This window comes from Thermobia domestica, chromosome 1, assembly GCF_964235325.1.
Source record: "Thermobia domestica chromosome 1, izTheDome1.hap1.1, whole genome shotgun sequence".
NCBI classification, from domain to species: Eukaryota; Metazoa; Arthropoda; class Insecta; order Zygentoma; family Lepismatidae; genus Thermobia; species Thermobia domestica.
Window position 1 is genome coordinate 243,917,085 of NC_137454.1, and position 26,020 is coordinate 243,943,104.

Here is a 26,020-nt window from a genome sequence, read left to right on the forward strand (position 1 = left end):
CAAGTTAGATGATCTGGTGGCCAGTGTTAGCCTGCTCGTGTGATATCGTTGTGGAAATATGGTGAGGTCCATCTAACTAAAAAGATGAGGTTCCTTATGCCTGTCATGTGTCCCCCCCCAAAAAAAAAAAGAAAAAAAAAAAGACATTCCAGTAATTGTTTCCCCTATGAAGTGAAGGTGGACATACACTTGTCCTGTTCAACAATGCGAGGAGCATTTTTGGGAGTTCAAAATGTGTTTAACTGTAGCATTGGTGCTTTCTAATCTCCATGTGGTGGGGTTAATAGCGGTGGGAGTAATTGTTGGTATAAATGACTCAAATATTGACAGAAAAACTTCAGTATATAAAATTCGACGAGGAATATCAATCTTCGAGCTATACTTTATAAAACAATAATGCATGCAGGATAACAAAATATTGCAGAAAAAGGCTGAATAACAATGTAACCTGGATGATGAGGTAGAGGTATTTTGTATAGAAATTTAAAGGTTTTCTTGAAAGTACATCAGAAGTTACCAGGTTACATGATTTCATTTTTGTGATGTGAAGAATAGATGATGATTTGGGACGCAGAATGGTGTATTAATAGTTTCTCGTGGCAACATTCTGTTCAAGGTGGATTCTCCGTAATAACTTTTTGGCTGAAATTCAGAATGAATATAATTTCATTGCATAGAGAAGAGTGAGGACGATCATAATCTGCAGGATATATTATGTGGATGTTAAAGCATATAGAAATTTTCACATACCATTTCGTTAGGCTTACTTGTCTAATTTGATACCATTTCGTAGATGAATTATTTGTTCGTTATATATTGGCTTGTTGTACGTTAGAAATATTTCATGTTGAGGTTCTCAAGAACTTAACGGAACAGAACTAGTGAGTGTAACTAATATAATAATATCAGTTGATTTAGGATGTTTTGTGACTCAAAATTTGATTTTGTTCTTGAGTAACAGCGTAATTGTACCTTATAAACTCTTATTATTATTATTATTATTATTATTATTATTATTATTATTATTATTATTATTATTATTATTATTATTATTATTATTATTATTATAACTGTGGTACTCCTAAATATGTGATAATGCTCCTAATGTTTGTTTATCCTATTATTAAATACATGATGAAGTGCCGAGCTGACGGGAGTTCACCTCTTTTGTTAGGAGATTTATATTAATTCGTTTATGAAACTAATTGTAGTGGTAGTCTTAACTATTTTATCCTCATTCTGGGAATAAAAATAAAAGAATAATCATTAAAATTTTTAAAATTGGAGAAGTGTATATATATATATATATATATATATATATATATATATATATTTTATCAGAAACTATTAATTAGAACAGACATTGATTATATCCAAAGGATTGCATTTACAATACAATTTTTTGTTCACTTCGTTATTTTAAGTTTCGTTGCATTGTCTCAGTTAGGTTTTTATGCTGTAAAAAGTAACGATAGATTCACTCATTTAATGCAATTTCTGAACAGTTACCATGTTCCAGAAGTAAGAATTCTTACGTGTGAGCCGCTGTTCTATGGGAAGGAATGCCATTTAATTTTAAAGTTGTGTAATCCAACCCAACATCAGACAACTGTTCAGTTTTTGCGACTTCCAACTCGGGAGGAAGATGAAGAGGAAAGACAACGAGAAAAGGAAGAGAAAAAGAAGCTAGCAGAAAAAAGGGAGGCCGAAGTAAGTTTATTATTAATAATAGTTCTATAGATTAGTAGGTTAATAACAAGTTTCTCAAATTCTTGGTTTAAACCTGATACGATTTTAATGCTTATAAGTAATATTTTTAAAACTTAACAGAAAAATACACATGTTTACAGCAACGAACACTAGTACAAAAATTTGAAAATAATAAGTTGTCCAGGACTTGCATAATTCAAAACTTTTGTCCAGTATTTCTATAGTTTAAAAGTTTCTAATGTTAGGGAAATAGATATAGGTCTGTTTTAGATAGGTTGCTGAGACACTTTAATTGAAAAAGATTCTCAAGGAAATCAACAAAAATATTACGATAATCGTACTTTCATGTGTTTAACTGAACAATAGAGTATAAAAGGTTAAGTAGGTAAATTATGATTGATTTCTACTGTATGACATGAGTTTTGTATTTGGCTAATCACTGTTTCTAGCATTAGAGAAAAAGCTTAATTATTATTCTTGATATTATGTTCGTAGTACTGTGTTCGGTTCACGGGTAGGGTTGCCACCTTTTTGTAAGCCTAAAGCAGGACACATACTTATCAAGCATGTGCACACCACCGATTCCTCACACCCAAATTTGTGCACGAAACAAATTATTAAGAATAATAGAAAGAACTGCACATATTTATGAATGGAAATTTAAACAAAAAGACGCGAAACAGAAAACGTACAGTTTCCGTTTCTTGGTGATTAAACGTATATCTAACGTATTCATTTTCGTTTACGTACTTTTATAATAATGTATAATAAGTGAAGTAAAATATTTACCTGAGTACAACTTGTTAGATTTGTTTTGCCGAATTTTCGGAAACTCTTGGCTGTTACCTCTTCCGAGAGACGAAAATTAAACGGAAAACTAGATTCCAGCTAGCTTCATTTTTTTTTTTTTTTTTTTTTTAAAACCTTGATGTTGACCAAAAATTCTCATTTCACTATCCTGTTGTTGTTTTTCTCCTGATTTACTATCAAGTTGCCTTCAATCCTTCCTGCTCTCTGAAATATTTAACGCAAATAATGAATGCAGGGAACAATGATTGGTAGTGAACTGGAAGAAAAGCACCAAAAACAGAATAGAGAAATAAGAATTTTTGGAAAACATCAAAGTAAAATAACAGGAATGTAACTACCTGGAATAGTTTTTCGTCGAATTTTCATTCCTTGCAACCCTCGTCGTTACAGCCAAGATTATGGAAAATTCGGGTAAGCAAATAAAACGACGTACTCGTGTAAATATTTTATTTTACTTAGTATTATCATCGGCAGCTACGATCTCTTAGCGCCTTCCCAAGTAGCACAGACAAGCGAACAGGGCCTAGTTCCTTTAAGGTCCGCTGTGGCGCTAGTTACGTAGACGAATATTTTCTGTATAGCAGGCAAATGAAATAGCTATAACAGGAAAAGAATTCTGAAGTCCCCTCCCCCCATAGTATCACAAAAACTAAATCGTTTTTAAAATTGAATACAATTAGTATCGATTAATTAAGAATAAAAGATAATACAAACACACCGGGAAAAATCCTTTACAAATTACAAACGAAACACTTCCCCAGATAATGGTTTGGCATTTAGAAATTTTGCATGTTTAAAACATTCTGTTTCAACATCTGCTATATTCGTCAGCAACACTGGAACTATTAAATCGCAAATTGTTACTCTTAATTTGAATGAATGATTGTCCGAAAAGGGGCACTGCAAATACTAAACGTATAGCAGAAAGGAAACAATGTAGATGGAAAGAGTTTTCGAAAGGCGAAACTCGGGTGTTCACAAACTGGACGGGTCTTTTCAACAACGTGAATCACCCATACTAGTTCTTTTGTAGGTTAACACTTTGAATAATTTTCCGAACTACAAAATCTCCTAAGAAAGCAATAGAAGCTATTTCACTGTATCTGATCCAATGTCTGAAAAGAAAACCATAAATAGGAATATTGAAATATTATACAAACTATGACAATAGTAGTGAACAATAAGCTAAAATGTTATGAATTGACTAATTTCTTAAAAGTGGTATGAAGTGACTAATTTCTTAAAAATGTTATGAAGTGGCTAATTTCTTACTGTGCATATAGTGTGTGTAGTGTAAATTGTTAGGGATTGTATTTCAATTGCATTAGAATTTAACTGAATTTAACTTTTAGTTTACACATTAATAAATGTGTCTATTTTCCTCCTATGTTAGTGCAAAATGGTTGTAATATTTTCCCTGGCATTATCGTATTCGTAGGTTTCATATGTTAGATTGTCAGAACTACATAAATATCTTTCAAAAACATGAGACTTTCGTAAATCATTATTACCCCTGCACTGATTAAGTATAACATTCTAGTTTATGGGTTTATTTCCTTCGGCTCTTCCGAGCTTAAGATGTAAGTAAAAACACATAAAGGACAAATAGGGAAGAAACTAAGTCTACCTGATGGATAACAATAAGAAATGATATAAAATGCAATGAGCTCATCAGTACTGTACTGTATACCTACTTTTGGGCCACCCTGTATTATTACGATATTGCATTTCACTCAAGTAAATCGAAAATAGTTTTATCTAGATAAATAATAGGGAAATTTGGGGTTACCACTGGGACACCAAATACTGGGATAGTATCTGAAATAAAGGCTCTGGTTTCTTCTATCCCATTAGCAACGGCGTCGATCTCGGGAAGCGTTGGAGCCCCCCCCCCTTCCTTCGAAGTTGAAATAGGCTCCCCTAATGGGGGGCCTAAAATGCTATGTTGAAGTAAGTTCTCCAATTTCTACAATATATGGTAATTCGTTTTCCTGTTCTACTAAAGTGTGTCTGCCATAGGGCTCCCCAAAGCTAGAGAAATCGGCACCCTTTCCCATAAGCTAAATGTTTTAGGTCTTTTTTTTTTTATAGAAAATAACCTACGCATAAATCCCATTACTACTTAGAAACATAAATACAGACAGCATAAAGAAAAATCAAAACTTGAAAAAGATTATAAGTACAGTTAAGTCAAGTGTGAAGTACGATTTTTTGACGAAAATCCAATGTTTTAAAAGTAAGATTTACCTAAATTTCTTAGATCTATATTAACTCTTTGTATTAGTTCACACTTTTGTATTTCTTTCAGTCTATAAATAATAATAATAATAATAATAATAATAATAATAATAATAATAATAATAATAATAATAATTATTATTATTATTATTATTATTATTATTATTATTATTATTATTATTATTATTATTATTATTATTATTTGATGCCTGGCTCATTTCTTACCGCTGGATTATGTTTATCAAAACCCTTCCCGTTAATACTCATTGAAACTCGTCAACTCGTTCCTTATTTTGACTATTTTTATTTGGCATCCTTGACAACACTAAACTTGTCAAAATCTATTTACTTACGTGAAAATAGACAACCTTTCTTTCCGTTTAGTCCACGTTAGTGGCGCCACAACGGCCGAAAGGTCAACTATCCCGTGTACGCTAAATCTCATGTTACGAGAGGAAAATGGTAAGGCGCTAAGGGATCGTACCCGGCGATGGTATTATACATTCTTGGTGGTAATCTCGCTTCTGCCAACACGAAAAAATTTTAACGATAGACCATATCGATATCTGGGTAGTCATATGAACACATCGTAGATCCAAATTTATGGACTATAGTTGTAAGTATTTTGGATAATTTGGCGTCCCACTTGTCAAGCATAATTCGGGACGCTGAAAATTCTTAAAATTCGGGATGTCCCGTCGAATTAGAAACAGATAAAACCCAGTTTCCGGGAGGTTTTCAAGTGTTATCCAGCATCATGAAGCAATTGGGAAATATTTCAGAGTACCTTAAGAGATATTGAACTCAGAAATAACTGTGATGGAAGTCAATGTAGCGACCACATAGTAATTAGCGTGGTCTGTCTAACCTATAACACTAAAGAGTTAACAGAATTTGTTTCGTAGATATCATTGCTTTTAAGTTGAAATGTGTAAGGGGAAGGTAGAGATGAATCTAAAATAAAGTCCGTAACTATTGATTGTTTCACTAACATGATAAAATATCTCAACTCCGGACGGTTATTCAGTTTTTATTTTTTTATTTCGGTCAATTGAGATGTGCCTGTTATTTCAGTAATATTTTAGCGAATGAAAGAGTAAATCAGTCAGTCATTACGACGAATACAGAATAATGGTTGATCAGTGTGCAAAAATGCGTATTTCACGTGATAAAGGAAATTCAGTATGTTGGAGGAATTCCTCATTTGTTGACATTCTACACTTCTCGTGTTGTGTAGTAATGTACGAAAAAAAATATATTGTGTAGATATTTCAATTGGAGTAAAAAAATCTGTGAACCTGTGTATTAGTAATATAAGTTCCTTATAATTTGATTAGTTCACTATCACGTCTTATTTTCCGGATCCCGAGAAAATCAGGCTTTTTAAATTTCATAGAACAGTAGTGTCTTGCTTTTCGTCGTTTTTGGATGAGACAGACTATTATATTCAGAGTAGTTCAAACTTGACAATGAACGCTAACAAATGCGCTACAGGGTGTGTCGGATAATGATATATATATATATATATATATATATATATATATATATATATATATATATATATATATATATATATATAAAATATAATATTAGGGTGGTCCTTATTTATATGGGGAAAAATAAATTTAGGAATTTCCTTGGTCTCACCCCCTAAAATGGTTCCATATGGGACAAAATTAAGCCAGAAGAAAAATTAAATCCATTGAATAATTTTAAATGGTGCCCCAAACGACCTAAAATTTTGAATGCGTTTACAATGCATAGTATATGGGGAAAAGCTGGAATAAACTCTTGTAATTTACAAACGGCTTAAGGGAATGGAAAGATATCTTGGATAATGGAACTAGAGGAAATGACCAACCTAATTTTGTATAGCATTATTATGGCGGCCATCTTGAATTCAGGTCAAATTTTTTTTTTTTAAAAAAAAAAAAGAGGGTCATGTTACATATCATTTTGAGGTGGCGTTTTCCCAGAAGCACAAATCTCGTACTATTTTCAAGCTACCAATAATCTTGTAAGAGTTATTACGTGTAAAAAACGAAATGCTTCGATGTAATGTTATTTTATTGTAGTTATGGACCACAGATTTGTAAGAATTTTGGAAGTACTTTACATAAACTGGAAACAAACTGCTAGAGAAAGTTAAATCTTTGTTTCCCCATGAATTACCAATAAGTTTTTCCATCAAGATGATTCATAGACCATTATGAGGAAAAAGAAAAAGTATAACATGGAAGAAATTGAAATATCCCTTATTTATGTAGTACTGTAACTTTGGGGTAAGTTTTCAATAGGTTTTCAATCCTATATACTACACAGTTCACTTTTCTCACATCTAGGAAAAGATTATCTATGAGAATTCACTATGTGCAAAATAAACTTTTTTTGATACTCATTTTTCGTAAAAACGATGTTGTAATCTTCTGTTAGTTTCACTCCCCTTTCTGCTGCATCGTTTATTACGGAGATGAATTTAACTATTGTCTTTCCTTGAAGATAGTCATTGTTATCTGACCATGAAATCGGATCACACTCAAGAAACCCTTTGGGTATTTTAAATCTCACGAGAAAAAAAAATTGTTGTATCAAAATCACTGATTTCTCTTTTCGCAAGAATTTTTATATTATCCTTGCGTCAAGCTTCTTTGCTGCTTCACGGTCTCTCCTTACAGTTTTAATTCTTTCAACCAATTTTTGTTTTTCCACTATGTTAACTTCATCATCAAAAAACTCCAATGCTACGTATTCCTCCTTCAAGTACCAGAGATGCCGAGAAAATTTAGAAAGAGCCACTTCAGATAATTCATTATCCATTTGCCTATAACTGTACAAAGCTTTCAAAAATTGCAGGTCTTGTAATGGTGAATGGGATAATTGATCACATTTAAATCAAGCTTGGACATATAGTCGTATCAGAAAAATTCATGCATTCCGAAGACCCGTCTCTATTTGCTTCGTTAAACGAAAATGTTGGCGAAAGAGAAATATTTTTAAACAGTATATTGCTTTTCCCATCTACCTTGCATGGTGAATTGCTCTAGGCAAACGAAAGAAAACTCTTCGAGGAGGTATGCCATCCAAGAATGTCAGTTCTAAAAATTTTCTGTAATCTTCTCTGCGGTGTCCTGCTTCTACAAGTTTGATAGCAAAATTCAATACTTCATTTCTTACATCTGAAATGTTGTTCCTTACGTCATTATCATCTTCAATTCTGGAATAAAGTTAGTACAATCTATTTTAGACCAATCGTTCTGAAAATGCTTAAATAGGGGAACGTCCGGTCCAGATGCAAACGAAACACAACACTTGTCAAATACACATTTTAAAACCAATTCATAAATGTATTGTCTACAAGGAAGGTATAGATCATCATTTTGGAGCATCTGCTCTAGCAGAATGAAAGCACCGTTCACATGACACATATTACAGGGAATAGTGTGACAACAAACTGCCTGCACGAACTTTACCAAGTTCCATTCTTCAAGCTAATGAACTGTAGTAGAAATAATATGTTCGTTCTCCTCTCCATGATGACAAACTGAGAACACCAATTAGCCTCTCATGAACATCTCCTGTAATAAATATTGGTAACCCGTCGATAGTCTCTCTACCAGTCAAATTCGGCAGTAGTTTTCCGTCTCATTGCACAACTAACGCACTTGATGCACTCCGAAATTGTTTTTGTGGTCTTATGCAACTTCGCTACGGATTTTCTCTCAGCATCGATGCATATTTATTACTAGTTCCTTTTCATTATGGCCTAATGTTTCTGCCGTCGCTGTCAGTATATGTATTCTCGTTCTATCAGTGGACTTGTATCGATCAAGAGCAGCAACCTGTCTTGGAGTTTTAAAATTAGTTTTTCCCCTTTTACATCTCTTGCAGGGTCCGGGTGCACACAGGCACATATTTACATTTTATCTTACATACTCAACTGGGTTTTCCTCTTCATTTCTTGAAATGCTTACATCCGTGTATTTTGGTGTAAAATTCATACAAATCATTTTCAGAAGTGCAGTTTTCTTTTGCGTTCCTCTTTCTAATGAAGCCGCGCATATCCCTCTTGTTCTTTTCGAGCCAAACTTATGTCTTTCCATTTAGTTGTGTAAGAGTTATTACTTGTGAAAAAGAGAAATATTTTCACAGGTAATAATTTTTAGACGACTATAGTGCCAGATTTGTGTTTCTGGTGAAACGCCACCTCCTTTTTTTTTTCATTTCCTTTTTTTTTCTTTCTTCTGGAATATGTGTAATTAGTTTGATAGTGACGCTTATTTATATACTGATGTGCTGAAATGGTACTGGAAGTACGAGAACATTCACGAGGTACAGTGTCATTGGCAGAGAGACTTTAGAACGCCTCCACCAACACTGGACAGCTGCCCGCATTCGCGATAAATTCGAAAGATCGGGCTGACCACGAACACCTACAAGTTCGGCTTTCAGTGCTGTGGTATTGCGATATTTCACATGATTACCGCAAAAATTAGTAAACCAGGGAGCGCATGAAAGAGAGGTGAGCCAGTCAAGTGTAAGACGCGTTCTGAAGAGTGCAAAGTGGAAAGTATACATTCCAAGACTGCTGAATGCGATGAATGAGTACGATTTAGATCGAAGGATGGACTACTGTGAATGATTTTAGCACATGGTTGGCGAGGATACGGAATTTGCAGAGAAGTTTGTATGGACTGACAAGGCGCAATTCAAACATAACGGTACTGTAAACCGCCACAATTGTCTGCTGTGCTCCTGAAAATCCTTACACTCATGTGAATAGGACAGTGAATTTACAGGCGTTGCTGTGTAGTGTAGTCTGAGTGCTTGGTGCGATTGGTGCCTTCTTTGAGGGTACCGTAATTGGTGAGGCGTATCATGATATGCTTTAAACAAAGGTTTTGCCTTCTATCCAAAACCTGTATGCTAATGAACTTTTTTATATGCAACAGGACGGAGCACCATCTCACTACTATCGAGATGTCAGGTTGTATCTCGATAAAACTACCCGGACGGTGAGTTGGTCGAAGAGGTCTTGTTGAGTACCCATCTCGGTACTGAAGTCTTGGGACTATCTCAAAACCAGGCATAGTCGACGAGTCGCGTAAAAAAAAATCATAAGCATGTGCTGCCATCACAACAAATACGCTGACAACCGTACTTCGGTGTGCAGTTCAGCGCCGTGGGTGTTGTGTAGAAGTTGTTGATGGTCATTTCGAACCAGAGATGTTCACCCTCGCGAGGGTGGCCCTCTCGAGAGCATCCTCACCCTCAAGTTCCCTCGCCCACAGTGACGCGAGGGCGAGGACAAGTTTTGGCCGCGAGGGCGAGGACAAGCTTCGATGGCGGGGGTGATGGTGCGCGAGGGCGAGGAAAAGCTTCGACGAAGAGGGCGAGGGTGCGCGAGGGCAAGTTTTGGCAGCGAGGGCGAGGATAAGCTTCGAGGGCGAGGACAAGCTTCGATGGCGGGGGTGAGGGTGCGCGAGGGCGAGGAAAAACGAAGGCGCGAGGGCGAAGAATTCAATAACGAATTTTTTAAATGAATTAAATGTAGACACCGTAAATTGATAACACTTAGTGTAATCCACTTCATCAAAGTCAGTTATTAGTTGATCAATAATTGTAATTGATCTTAAATTAGGATTATCTTATAAATCACTACTGTTAATGGTTTAATTGAATTGTCAATTTTGTAAATAAAATCTCATTCTAAGATAATTACGTTAAGTGTAGATCGCAACTATCTAGGCCAGCCCACAAACTGTTTTTAATTGAAATCCTATCCGTTTTCCAAGTACCCAGTTACAAAACTATTAAGTCAATACTGAAAACTAAAAACGAAAATATTTATTGCAATTAAACGATTAACACGATTGGTATTATTGGATGGGAGCCCGTTGGCTCAGTGCTACAGCCAATCTCTGGTTTCAGGGGTCACTCGTTCGATCCCAGGCCAAGGAATTCGTGGAGGACGATAGCGTATACTTGGGTTTTCTTGGGATTTTCCCGTTTCCTCCCGTTTTCTCATTCCACCTATTCTTTCATCATTCACTTGCAATTCCATCAGTCTCCTTTTGCCATCGATGGCGTAACCGTTGGATGTTAAACTAAAGATTTATTTTATTTTATTTATTTATTTTTAAGATTGGTATCTTTGAAAGCGTTCTTAATATAGTGTAAGAATATGCAGCGCACAGTCTTGAAAAGGGAGACTATTTTGGGCGTCCAGTAGGCTTCTTTCTGTGATCTGTTACCCTTCATTATCGACGTTTTTATTATTTTTTTTTTTTTCGCTAAATAGGATATTAAAATAGAATGATTTGGTTCTATATCGCAAGTTTTAAAGCTCCCTGACAACTGATATTTAGTCAGCAAAGCATAGGAAAACTTAGAAATAAAGAAGCAAAACTACCTGAAGTATTCGGCTATGGTTCATCTAATCATGGGCGTCGTATCGAGGGGCTTGGGTGGTCGCGTTTCTCCCAGATTTTCGTCACACGTATGTAAGCAAACTAAGAAAATAAAAGCATATATTCAGGGGTGTAGTCGAGAGTATACGAAGGTGTATTGCTCAATCTTAGTCATTTGCGCATACTTTCTGCTTCAAGGCGTGTAGTACTATATTCAAAACTAGCATATATAACCTGTGAAATTTTTAAGACTAGCGTATACTCTGAAAATTTTAAGACTATGGTGTACGCCGTGTGAAATTTTAGGACTTAAGCAGGAAGTTTTTGATAGTCTATTATTGCAACAGAGCCCCTGCCCGCTGCAGCCCCTAGTTATTCGCCTCTACTTTCTAAACATTTTCTATATATTTTACAACCCTGGAGTTGATGGCCCCGCATCGTGGAGGTTGTGGGGACATTATCTAAGCCTTTGGTCAAGTGGCCTTACATTTGGACCTGTCAAGTGACCTTACATTTACATAGATTACTATTGAGATAAGTGGGTAAAATTGCATTCAGGTTTACACCTATAATTTCATGATTCTTAGTGTTCATCCTCCCGAAGGGGAACTTCCGAAGATGTCCTCAATTCTAACTATAGAGAAACGTTCTCACACAACAGAATAAACATAATTTCAAACTGTTCATGATCTATATTTAGAAAAAAATAGCACTCTACTAACGTAATTTGCTGTTTTGGAAAATATAAGTTTTACTTATGAATATCTGGGAATCAGTCGATCTGTCTGTATTCTGACGTATTAGAGTTAATGTCCCTTTATAATTCATCACCGATGCCGATGCTAAATGGTACGTGAATCTATAGTTTATGGTAGGATCCGAACCACCATAATGCGTTCACACGTCACTCAAGGGAATCGAACCTGAGACTTGCTGCAAAGCAGACATGCTTGCTAGACACTATACTAACTTCCTTTGTATATTTCAATATCATTAACTTTCAGTAATCACCGGTAATCGACCTATAACCAGAGTCGAAGTCTAAGAGGGAGTTATTGAAAATGTTTAATTATCCTAATTTTATGTGTAAATATTTCACTTTAGAATATTAGCGTTTAAATACTCCACTCCCCCATACAACCATTACACACGCTAATACTATGTAACAAGCAGTAACGACTACATATTATCAGGTGCAACATTTAATCAATCAACATATAACATATAAAGCTTATAAAATTTTAATTTATCAGCTGGATTACATCTTATGAAAAAAGTTGACAATTTTTCCACCTTATATGTTAGTTGTTTGACGTAACGTAAGCATGAAGGTAAGCTTAGATCTTTGTTCGAAATTCACATTGAAATGATATTCGCAAAGAATTTTCAGTGGGCTGAATCTCTCTCGTTCCAGGTTGGCTACAAGACTGCGATAATCGTAGGACGTGAAAATGAAGATTTTATTCCCCAGTCAGAATTTTTAAACTATCCTATCTCTTCAAGTCAATAATTGTCTGTTTTGCATTATTACTTCTCAACCACAGAGCAAAATTAATTCAGTCACTCTACTCCTGTTTTAATGATGTATGGCAGCGTGTAACAAATTGTTGCGAGGTCCTGGGCAAGAAAAGTTTGTGATCGTCCTTTCAGTTTTTTAATTGCTAATTATAATAAAATTTCTGGAAATCAATTAATCTACACATTTAATTATTTGTGCTAAAGAAAATAAAGGTTTGTTGTCTTACTTTCCCGTTCCACCATTTCTTTCATCATCATTCACTTGCAATTTCATCCATCTTCTTTAGCAGTTACATAACTCGGACAAATGTATCTCTATTAGTGAACAATATTTGAGCATCGAAATTAACCTTACAAGTACATTGACACATTTCAGTTTATATTTTAAAATACCAATTAACTTAGATTCACATTCAAATCAATGAAGTCATTCATGTTATAGGTTAGAGTGGGTATATATTTCCGAGTGATAATTCAACAATAGTGTTCTGAAGTATTTTATTTGTTTGCTGACGGAGTTTCAAAATTAAGCTCTTTAGATCTTTCCCTTTGAATTTGTTCAAATTCCTCAGTTACGCTACATACATCAGGGATGGCCAACGTGTTGACTGTCAAATTCTGACAGATAGTCCGCGGCAGTCACTCTACCGCCACTCATCAAACCTTGATTTCACCCTCACCCTCACGAGAGCCGCCCTTGTGTGGCTGAATACTTGCGCTTGCATCGTAGTTCAAGGAGCATTTTGAAGTAAAGGCATTGGATACTGTTGATAAATGATGTAAACGTCACTATCGACCGAGATCTCCATAGTAACAGTTGTTCCATTTTAGGTGTTCCACAGTAAGTTATACGATGATATATTTGGTTTCCTTTCTTTAGGACGTATGTTAAGCAAGGGCGGATCCAGGACGGACTTCTGGTGGGGGTGGTGGGTTGTAATACTGCTACTTAGAGCTACTTTTAAGAGCTCCAAACTCTGGGATGCGTTTTACTTGTATATATAAAATAAAGAAGTTTCCTCTTATGGGGGGAGCGATCGCCCCGATCGCCCCCCTGGATCCGCCACTGACGATAAGGAAATAATTCAACAAATAGGTTGAATAATTGATGCTTTGATCCTCACGAAGGAGGCCCTCTCGAGGCCTCCTCACCCTCAATTACCCTCGGCCTCATATCATTGAGGGCGAGGGTGCGCGAGGGCAAGGAAAAGTTTTGAGCACGAAGGCGAGGGCGAGCGAAAATAATGGACAACTCCTATCGCGAGGGCGAGGACAAGCTTCGATGGCGACGGTGCGCGAGGGCGAGGAAAAGCTTCGACGGCGAGGGCGCGCCAGGGCGAGGACAAGTTTCGGCAGCGAGGGCGAGGGTGCGCGAGGGCGAGGACAAGCTTCGATGGTGAGGGTGAGGGTGCGCGAGGGCGAGGACAAGTTTTGGCCGCGAGGGCGAGGACAAGTTTTGGCTGCGAGGGTGAGGGCGTGCGAGGGCGATGGACAATTCCATTCGCGGGGGCGAGGGCCAACTGCTACTGCGAGGGCGAGGGTGAGTGAGGTCGAAGTAAAATGAACATCTATGTTTCGAACACATACCATAACTCTCTGTGCCAAAAATTGTCAAGAGATATGTACTAACAGTGATTACTTTTTTTTTTTTTTTTTTTTTTACCCTCTGTATGGATCATTATTATTATTAAAGGACGAAAGTTAGAAATTCATCCGTTCATTATTGAACACAGTATGAGCTGCAGTTTACAAGTTACAGTTACCTTGGTTCTTCTGTGCATAAGAAAGTAGAGAAGCCTTAGTTATTATCCAGTTTTCGTAGTTATTGTTTGCCATTATATAGGAATTAAAAGTGGTATATGAATTTTTAATAATTATATTGTATGAGCCGTGAGCATAGATTTAAGTTGTAGTCAGTGAGGAAAAAATCAGTCATCCATTATCAATTAACAAAGCTACTTCTCTGTACAGAGATCTGCAGGACGAGAAGATGTGAGCCTATTGTTGCCTTCTCTGACTCGTCAGTTATCTACTTCAGAAGATCCAAAGCCTGTAAATATGAAGTTGACTGGAGAACTGAAATTCCCCGAAGCTGTTGTAGTACTTCCTCCTCGGGATGATGCGGCAGAATATGATGATTCCGGAGATAATTACAATTTTCAGGATGATCCACAGTAAGTGTTTCTGTTTATAATTGAAATTCATGGTCTTCAAACATGTAGTGAAAACCAGAGCTTGCAGTATTTGGTATGTGAAGGCATACAAGCTATATAGATGACGTATTGCATGGTTACATTTAAAACATTTATGTCCTTTCTTATTTCAGAGTAAATTGTATTCTAAAGCATTTTTTGTCATAAATCTTTTTGAAGAAGGAAATAAAAAAAGTTCTAAATAAAAAGAAAGAGTTGAGCCTGATGAGAAATAAGTGATAAGCCAATACATACCATTTATTACTTCAATAAAATATAAGTTCTTGTTCAGTTTTGACATGGGGGCATCAGCCAGTACGTTCAGAAGTAAGTAAACAGTTAGTGGAACATTAAATTGATCAGTTGAACTTGTATCAGTTGAACTTAAATTGATCAGTTAGCCTTGTAATCACGAAGATACCAGGGTATTAAGTTGTATTAGGCAGACAGAATTTTATTTTGTTGTTAGGTGCTATGTAGTAACTGGTACGAAGTTAAGATCTAAAGATTAAATTTAAGTCCTGAACTACCTCGTTTAATACGCTCTTCCCGGGTATCTAATCCTAAACTATACTGAACGAAAACTTGTGGGAGCCTTAAGTAGAAATGATGCAGCCAGTAAAAGTTTATTATTATTATGACCAAATTCAAGGCTGTAAGAGTTTATGCATTTGAAAATGAGAATGAATACAAAAAGTAATAAATCAATCTAGTTTGTAATTTGTTTGTATATAGTAAATTTAGTAATGTATAGTTGATACTTAAGTAATGAATTCGTTTTTCTTTTACCAGTCACCGCTATTCAACATATCTCTTGAAAATTGTACTGGTAAAGGCAGTTTTGACTTTAATTCAGTGAATTGGAATATACACTAGATAAGATATTTTAGAAACTTGAACTATTGAAAGATTATTGTGTCTTCTATACAGAATATCAGTTTTGTTTATAATTGTTCAATAAATTAAGTATATAAATCACTAGATAAGAGTTTCATCTCCCTATTCATATTATTTATTTAGATTTTATATTAGATGTGTTTATGGGGAAATAGAAATTTAGTAAGTTACAGATAACATTCTAGTATACGTTGGTTGGATTCGAGTTTAACATGTCCTTGCAGCTCACCAACAGGGACTGAAACCGAGTGTCCCGTACGGTAACCATATAGTAACGGGGGAGCTTTCTATTACACGTATTTGCGTAATATATAATTTACGTAGAATCAAATACTCTGTTCTAATATCTTGTTTTCTTATTTTTTAGGGTAGTCGTATGGCGGAAAGCTAACAAGGCAGCTGTGAAGTTAGTAGTCATTCCACAAGCAATAGAGGGCGAAGTTCGTGTTGGCTGTTTGATGAAGTATGGTTATGTGAATACTATGGCAACGTTAGAACAGAAAGAGCCTCAGAAAGTGACCTTGAGTGTTAAATTATTTATTACTATTGGGAACGTCGTAGGGCAGTCCGCATAGCTTTTCGTATACCTCAGAACATGATTATTTATTTATTTAACGATATTTTGTACAGTTCTTAACATGTTTTGCTCTCTGATCGACAGATTTTTCAAGACCCTGATTCTTTAGCTTGTTTTCGTTAAAGGTTACTCTTTTTGTTATCAGGCAATTTTGGTCTGAAGTGACATTGTGAGGAACAGTCGATGAATATTTTTTCCACCTTATTCACTGTTATTCTTAAGATCAGTGTGAAAGAAATGTTCAGCGAGAAAATGTGTGACTGGGCTGGGGTCCAACTCTTCCATAAATCAGCCCCACAGTTTCATTCTGGAGGATGGTGAAACACGTTGTGTTCATACAAACCCAGAGATTTATTGAATGAACACTCCAACAGGAGAAATATTTATACGTAGTATGTGTTGTGGATGTAAAAATTTAAGCTGCAGAACACTATCTTCAAAAGAGAAAATGCGTGGGTGATCTGGGGGAGACTGGACAGCATCGTTAAGACGAGGTTAGAATTGGTGCAGTAAACCGGAGACTCGTTTTCGGTCCGTGGCATAGTTGCATCAGTAACATAAAATAGATACTTATCCTTAAGGGTAGTATCAGTAGCATAAAATAGGTAAAATCATTTGCTAATGGACCTGTAGGATACATATTTGTAATTAGAAATAAACATTGATCTTGTATGCAGAAATATTTGAATTATATCTTCTTACTATTCCTTTGTAAAATCATTCATCTATGTTGTGGACATTCTTAAAATATCAGAACAACGAATATCCCGGAAAGCTATACTTTACCAGGAAATATGGAAGAACCACTAGCACAAAGTATTTTGATTGCGGGAGAAAGAAAGAGGGGGGAGTAAGAGTTAGGAAGACTCCAGACGGTCGAAACCCTGTAACAAGGAAAAAATAATCTTCCTGGATACAAGGTCAGTGCTTATTTTTAATCTAGGTAAAATCAATTTGTCACGTTAAATTTTTAAATGGTGATATGTTGTGTAGTGTAACTAATTTACACACAAAATATAATAATTGGTGAACTGAATTTTTTATTAAAATAAGTGAAGACAAGAAAGGACTGGAGTTTGTGTATTATTTGTACAACGTTACATCTGTTGTACTTTGAGATCATGAATTATTTAATGTCAGACATTGTAAGTGTTGTTATTGCACAAAGAAATGTATAAATTCTGTTCTTGAAAAAAAAAAAAGTTACTTGATCGGGAATCTAGTCTGTTTCAGTGCAAAACTAAGCTGAAAACACAGTCACAACTGTAGAATTCAAACTGAGAGATTTAAGTTTAACTTGATTCGCTAAATGCTTAGTAAAACGTGTATTTTATACAAAGGTCGGTCAGAAAGTAGCGCAAATCCACTGTAGCTTGGTAATGTTAAATATAAGAGAAATGACGTTTTGTACGTAGAAGTATTGGTTCTTTGGAAATATCACTCCATATACGTATGACACATTTGCTTCACTGTACTGCAGCCATCTTTTGTTTTCATATGAATGCACGTTCGTAAAATTCTTGAGATTGGTTATTATATCACTTCTTTACACACGCAATGAGCTCGTTCATCACTTCTTTACACACGCAATGAGCTCGTTCTATCTGGAAATTACTTGTTACTCAAATGAGCCATCACTCGCCCAGATAGAAATCAGATAGTGCTAGGTCGGGACTGTATGGGGAGTGGTGACACCACTATCCATCCCAATTTGCCACTCTTCTGAATTGTTACGTGTGCAGCGTGGAGTCTTCCTTGTTCAGAGCCGTGGAATCCAGCGTGCAAATTTCTTTTCTGTATTCAAATCCAAATCTTTGACTCGCGTTAACATACATCCTTTCGTCATACCTGTGTTCTCCATATTTTGGCTCGTGGTGATGCATCTGTGTTTTGGATGAGTTCCTCAATGACTGGTGCATTTCTACCGGTTATGACCTATGAAGCTATCGACATGTTATCTCGTTTCGTTGTGTTGTCCTTATGGACTGGCACCAGTTTACTGTGAATAGATGGTGCTGAATTATTCTTGATTTTGTAGAGGAATTTGATTCTACACGTTGACGCAGTAGGATGTTACATTGATCATTTATGGTGGCTTACCGGCAACAACAGGAAATAAAAATTAGGTATAGGTTAGGTAAGGGACTGATGCGTGTATCTACAAAATTTAATTCCTCTGCTGCTAACCATTACCGAGCTACAGTGCGTTACTTTTGATCGATCTTTGTATATTCGTTTCCAAGAAGTAATCTAGCAATACTGCTTTCAAGTAACGCTTAACCAGTAAATATAATTTATTTAAGACAAGTGTTATATTGTGTTTAACTGATCTGCCTGGAGTCGATAGAAGAAAGAATTATCGAAAAAAAGGTTATTTTCGGCTCAGGAAGAAAATACCGGCTGACACACTGCACTGACAGACATTCCTGACTAAGGTTGGGTAAGCTTATTGTGCACGCAAGAGAAAGAAATCTCGTTTGGTCAAACACTGCGGAACAGTCTTCTGTAGTCTAGTTTCAAGTTGTACTGTGTTTAATATGTAATAGTTTTCATAATAATGAAAGTGACAGGCAGTTCAGTTCTAAAAAAACTGAAAAGAGTTTTCATTGATTTTTTTTTGCTAACAGTTACAATTGTGCACCTTGGAGGTGGTTGTTAAGTAATTTTTTTTTGCCATTTCACAAAGCTTGCAGTAAATATTTTGAAAGAATATCGGCTCTTTATTTCTTGTTGATTAAGGATTGTGTGTGAGAGTAGTTTTTCATAAAGTGACACCTTTATGTAAAAATATAATCACCTGTAGCGATAACATGTTCGTAAATATCCGGCAGGAGTTGTGTGCCATTACGTGCATCATATTGTGGTAGGATTGGAAGAGCAGTCTACGGACAAAAAATCGCTGGAAATGATAATGGAAGTTTTTTTTTTGTGTGTGTGTGTGGGGGGGGAGGGAGGATAAACATTTACGTTTTATTTCTGAATAATAATCGATGTTTGCAATGAACTCGGCATGTAGCATGATTTACGACATTGGTATTGTTATGGAAGCACCGATTCTTGGAATGGTCTGTTTCGCATTACAGCAGCACAGTGCAAGGCAGGACAGGTAATATTCCGTTTTACATAAAATGAGTTTTCATACATACCCTTTTTTTCATTTTTTTTTCAGGTTTTCTGTACATATGTATATATATATATATATATATATATATATATATATATATATATATATATATATATATATATATATATATATATATATATAGAAAACAAAAAAGAGGTAAAGTAGCATGGTTTTAAATATAAGGTGCCATGCTGAAAAGAAATGTGTTTCACCTCAATCTGCTGAGGTTTGATAACCGAAAATGACAAGGACATAATACACGAAATATCAAAGTATGAGAGAGAGAATAGTTCATCTGTCATAAGAGTTGTGTCTATCATAAATAAGTCCGAAAATAATCGGCTAAGGCAGGGGAAAGTGGAGGAGGAAGAAAAAGTGCTCCATGTATAATACAATACATACTATACTTATCCCATTGACTTCAATGCATTTTTATGCCAGTCTTAAAAACACATTGGTCTTAGTTTTTATTTTAAAAGGATATTTTGACAACTCTGATTGGTACACCGTTTATTTACGAAAAAGTGTCTAAATGTTGAAAGAGGTTAAGGAACAAGTCTTGGGGAGTATGAGGGATGAAACAGAACCTCGAATCTCAATTTATTCAAGATTTAAGACATTTTTCCATATATTTTTATATGAAGGCCTTTCTTACTCCTTTTCGGCTGCGCTGCTAAACGCGTGACCTATTGGTAGAAAGTTTTTCTACCGTGAAAATAACTTACTTTTATTTTAAAACTTATATTATCGAAGTATGGTATTTTACAGAAGAAAAATTTCCAATATGTTACATGTTTAATAGCGTAACCAAGCAAACTATATTTAGAAAGAAGGCCTTGAAACTATCGGTGTTAATTTTTTTTCACAAGGATGTAAAGGAAAATGGTTTTCCTCTTTGAAATTGAACCGTGTAGCATCCATCAGTAAATATCCAGTTGCTGAAGGGTCACACGTGCAATGTTTTATCATGAAGAAAAATTACTCCTCTGCGATTCCAACAATTTTTAACTCTGAAGTACAAATATTTCTGACGCACAATGTGAAATTTTGTAGACTTGAATACAGGGTGATTCTTTATAGGGTTACAACTTCAATCAGTTATAATTCTTTATTGGAACCACACACATACTTGGTTTATATGTCATACTGCAAAACACTGACACGCGTAGTGAGTAGTTGCAGAGTTGATCACACGCGACGCTACGAGTGAGTCGTTCAAAATGGAGACTCACTTGTGCGGAAAGAGCTAAATGCGTGTTTTGGTCTGAAGAAACTAAGTCAGCGACGAGTGTACAGTGTAAGTTTCGCGCACAATACGGTAAGGAACCACCCAGCTGATCAACAGTGTACAAATTGCACCAGACATTTGTTGAAACAGGTTCTGTGCGACACACAAATGCTTCAGGGCGCTCACCCGTGACTGACGATGTGGTGGAAGCATTTAAGGAGAGTTTTGTCCCCAGTCTTCAAAAATCTACACGACGTGCATCACAAGAAACTGGTATCCCTCAGACCACTGTTTGGCGTGTATTGCGTAGAGCCTTTCTAGTTCAACTGTGCCCTTACTGGCGCTGCTATCGATATGTGCTTTCCCGTACCTCCCTCGAACGAGGAGGGACAGGTTGCTACGGCCGAGATCTTTCAATTCTTGGATGCGCAAGCGTTGCCACAATGAATTATTTGATGGACTTCGCTGTGCTTCGTCTTGTTAGCCACTTTAAGTAGTCTGATCTTCACTCGTCAAGACCAAACGACTGAATGACAAATTGGCAACACAGCTGAGGTCATTCACTTCTTTTACCTAAGCAAAGAGAGGGTTTCATCCGCCAGAGGGTGGCGGGGGTGGGGCCGAAGTTTAGTTCGCATAGTTTCAGAGGGCACAGGTAGAATAGACAGGCTCTAGATGTTTGTCCATGAAGCCATACAGACTGTCCTTGGTTCAAGCACTGAGTAAAGGGGATAAACATATCAGACATAAATTGTTACCATGTTGGATCGCATTAGTTGTGATGAGTCATTCTTGAACAATGTGGTATTTAGTGACGAATCAACTTTTTACCTTTCCGGCCGTCAACACACACAATTGTCGTATTTGGGGCACGGAAAATCCACATCACAAGTAATTAGAAGGGTTAGAAAGGGATTTTTTTTTTCTAATGCTCAATGATACACACATCTCCAAACGGTTCAATTTGCATTTGCACTTGCAGTTTCCAGTTTGGTTCTTCAATAGGCTTTTTGATCCGGAATTATTATTAGTAGAAGAAATGTGGGTCTATTATTTTGAACTTCAGACGGAATAGCAGAACATGGTGTGAAAATCGTTTCACCAATAAATAAATAAAAAAAAAAAAAAAATTCGTGCAACTTTTCTGGGAAGGTGTTGCCCTGTTGACATTTAGGGCCTACCACGAGACTTTGTAGTGACAGGCTAGTATTATGCCGAGTATTAAAGCCATTAAAAAAAATAAAATTAAAAAAAAAATGATGTAGGGAAGCTGTCGTCCAGCATGCAATGTCATGTATTAGAGCAGTGATCGCCAAACTGTGGATCGCGAGCTATTAGCTCGCGGAGACATTTTCGGTAGATCGCATTAACGCTCTGATTGGCTAGCTTTGATTTCTCCATAACAAATGTAAGATTATTTTTTTTTTTTTTTTTTTAAAGTAGGTAGTTCTTTTGGTTGGTAGCTCACAGTAGGATTTAAAAACTACGATAGCTCATAAGTTTGGCGAGCACTGTACTAGAGCATGATGATTCTATTATGATAATTAGTTTCCAAAACTTATCTCCGTGGCTACAAAAATACGCAATTTTTTTGTTCAAGTTTAGCGTTCTTTTTCAAAACCAAAAGTATGGGAGAGAGAAAACTTAAAAGTTCAAGATAAATTCCGAACCATTGAAATGCGTTCAAATTTCACTGTTGGCACACCGGGAATCAAACGGCCATACTAAAAGGGACGACAAGCTCCAATCCAACCAAAGGCGTGGGTGCTATCTCCAAGGATACTGTTGACGAATAGTAGAAAAAAATTTGTTCCTTATAGGCATTCATCCATTTCTTACAGACACACACAAAGAGAAAGAAAACTGCAGGAAAATCATGTCAAGTCTGCTGTCATTTGCAAGTGAGTCGGGACAGGAACTTTCTGGACAGTTCTTGTATATCTGATCATAATTGCATTGGATTACTATAAACTACAAGGAATAATCAGTAAATAATTTCTCTATGCTGGTATTACCCATGTAGTTATTCTAATAGAATGTTTACACTTTGTGTGGGACATATGTACACCCATGTCCAAAATTATTGTCTCATGTCTATAAATATGTTGTTGTAGGAATATAATTTGATAACGAATTCGCCCGGTATTTCTTATGATGTTAGTATGTGTGTAATCGGCTAAGACATGTATGTGGCAAGTTTAAAGTCAAAAGAGCAATAAATAAGAACAATAAAACGAAAATAAAACTTTCTTGTTCATTTACTAACATTTTGTTTTACTCATTCTAATTTTCTCATTTATAATTCTTTTCCTATGAAATTTACCACAAATATACATTTCCCGATTATACACATAGTATCAGTATTAAAAGTACCCTGCAAAATCATTATCAAATTATATTCTTACAAGAAGACAGTTATAGATATGCGACAATCATTTTGGACATGAGTGTATATACATTTTCTCTACATACAAGATGGCGCACGAAATGTTAGACCATTTTTATTAAGAATAATGTAATGAAACAAGTGGCAAAACAAGAGAATACATGAAGAAGTGTTCTAATAAAGAACATGTTAACATGGCCGCCACTTTAATTTTGAAATTTAATCTTTTCACTGCAAAATCTGTTTCCGGGGCCGAAAAAATATTTATTTTTGTTTCTTGAGTGTTTGTTAGTCATGTTAACATAATGTGAAAAATATATCCTGAAAAATTTATATTTTGCGTAAGAAACTATATTCTCACATTTGTGAGGGTAGTCACTTACGGTACACAAATGTCTACTATTTCTAAGAAGATGCTTTTCATTGCAGTTTTTTTTTATACTTATATTCTTTTGAGTTGGGTATTTGTAAATAAACGAACTTATTTCTGTAGTTTTGGCTTACATTAGTACACTTTATTCAAAAATTGTTTTTGAGTGGAAAACTATAGACAACTAGTGTGCGCTCACATATTGAAAAGTTGCATCTATAGTTGTTATATATGGTGTATACTCCAGATCGCCACTTGTAACAGTGATTTCAAACCTGTTTGTTATGAAATCGTTGGAAACAGTTGTTGTCTTTTGTCAAACATAAAAATACATTGCAATTACTGCATAAAACCCTAGATCTCTTTTTGCATCCTTCCACCCTACTGCAAAGACAGGTTTTGAGTTTCTGTGGTATAGCACAGTGAAAGACACAATCGTACCTCACATTATCCAGGTGGTGTTTCTGCTGAATTCTTTGACTCTGTTTTCTTCTTGCTCTTCGTCGGTACTAGATCTTCCTCTTTTCCTTGGTAGCAACTGAGAAAGCATTGAAGCTTCGATCAAGTGAAGAATATCGATGATTTGTTTTCTGGAACGTGGCAAGCCAAGGAGTTCCTCTTGTATTCTAACCATGAGTTACACACTGCCATATCAATAAAATGGAAAATGACACGTAGGTATAACTTTTTAGATTTCAAATTAATTTTGTAATAGGACATAAGCTCCTCATTTCAATTTAAAGAAAGTAGAAGAGAGCCAGGTAAGAAAGGAATACCAGATTGAAGTTTCTAATAGATTCTCGGCTTTAGAAGATTCGGAGTGCACTAGTGTTGAGGATACCTGGATTAAAATTAGAGATAGCATTAAAATTTCAGCAAAAGAAAAATTGGGACACGCGGAAATACGTAAGAACAAACCATGGTTCGATCAGGAATGCATTAAACTAAAAGAGAAGAGAAAACAGGCAAAATTACGCTGGCTACAAAATCCGAATGAAATAACTACACAAAATTTCGCAGATATCAGGCGGGAAACTTTCAAAACTTTTAGAACAAAGAAACGCGATTTTTTGAAAGCTAAAATTATCATAAACTTATTTGTGCATTATTTTTGGTGTACCCGCCTTAGGCAATTTAATCCTTTTTTATTTTAAAAGTCTGCTACCTTTAAACAGTGTAAATAATCATTGTACGTTCTCGCAACGGATGGATATCAGCAACGAGCAGACGAAGCAGCCAATGGCCTTGGCAATCAACTTCAGCCAATCACAGTCGTACTTGTGCTTACGTCACTATGGTACGTGGGACTCACGTGAGCATCGAAAGGAAGGAGAAAACGCAAGAAGCAGCCATCATTCGGCGCCAAAGAAACTAATGAGACAAGATTCACTTTCTCGTCGCTTCTGAAACAACTCATATAAAATTTAATATTTAGTACATCCGTTCGTATCTGTATTATTTAAAAACATCAATATCTTTTGTTGTTATAATCATACCTTGTACTTGCAAAGACATGTAAGTATGGTTTAATATTAAATATAATCTCCAATTTGTTCGTATCATTAGCGTTATTCTGACCCGAGAAATGCTGCCTCGATGCTTTGTTGTGCATGGTACAAAATATATATTAATGCTAGCAAATTATCGTTGTAAGTTGTTTTTTCAGATTAAATGATGCTGAAATTTTGTCATATTCATACGTTTAAGGTTATTTGAATTTTCGCCTATGTGTCGTTAGCGGTGAAAGAAACTATTCTTTTGTCATAACTTGTTTCGTCGTCAAGGCTCGGGTGAAAAATTCGATTAATGACTATCTACTGTAATGTTTGCTCTACTTGGATTACCATCATATGGAGTAAACATTACAAAATTAAGGAACTTGAAGATAATAGTAAAAATAAAAACATCCGGGACATGTATAAGGGGATCTGCGAATTTAAGAAAGGCTATCAACGCTCGTGCTTATATATTAAAAAAAAAAAAAAAAAAGCTGACGGTACAGTTCTCACTGATACGGATAGCATCTGAAATAGATGGAAAGATTTTTTTGACGATTTGCTTAACACGCAACCAAAAACTAGTGTGCATGGAGAAAAGGAGATACACACCGCAGAACCGTATATTCCAGAACCCAACTGAATAGAAGTAGAAACCGCTATAAAGAAATTAAAGAAACTCAAATCTCCGGGTGTAGATGAAATCCCGGCTGAGTTAATTTTAGCTGGAGGCGAAAAATTGTGGAACAAGATACACAAACCCATCCTCCTTATCTGGAACAAGGAAGAATTGCCACAAGAGTGGAAAGAATCAATCATTTTTCCAATTCACAAGAAAGGCGACAAAACTGACTGTAATAATTATCGAGGCATTTCTCTTCTGTCAACATTCTATAAAATCCTTTCAAATGTTCTATTAGCAAGATTGGCCCCCCACACAAATGAAATTATTGGAGATTATCAGTGCGGATTTAGACGAAATCGATCAACTATCGAACAAATATTTACCATTCGCCAAATACTCGAAAAAAAATGGGAATACCCCGGTACATCATCTATTTATTGAT

General features: G+C 35.8%; 1 protein-coding gene across 2 annotated transcripts in view; it reads left to right on the forward strand.

Moving 5' to 3' along the window:
- DCTN4-p62 (dynactin subunit 4) overlaps positions 1-19,580 on the forward strand; it is a 59,451-nt gene extending 39,871 nt beyond the window's left edge. For both annotated transcript variants that reach the window (XM_081771644.1, XM_081771650.1), the window contains 3 exons: positions 1,506-1,710; positions 14,655-14,857; positions 16,140-19,580. In XM_081771644.1, the coding sequence (XP_081627770.1) occupies positions 1,506-1,710; positions 14,655-14,857; positions 16,140-16,347 (616 nt within the window). In that variant the 3' untranslated portion in view covers positions 16,348-19,580. The remainder of the gene's footprint in view (positions 1-1,505; positions 1,711-14,654; positions 14,858-16,139) is intronic.
- The last annotated feature ends 6,440 nt before the right edge of the window (positions 19,581-26,020 follow it).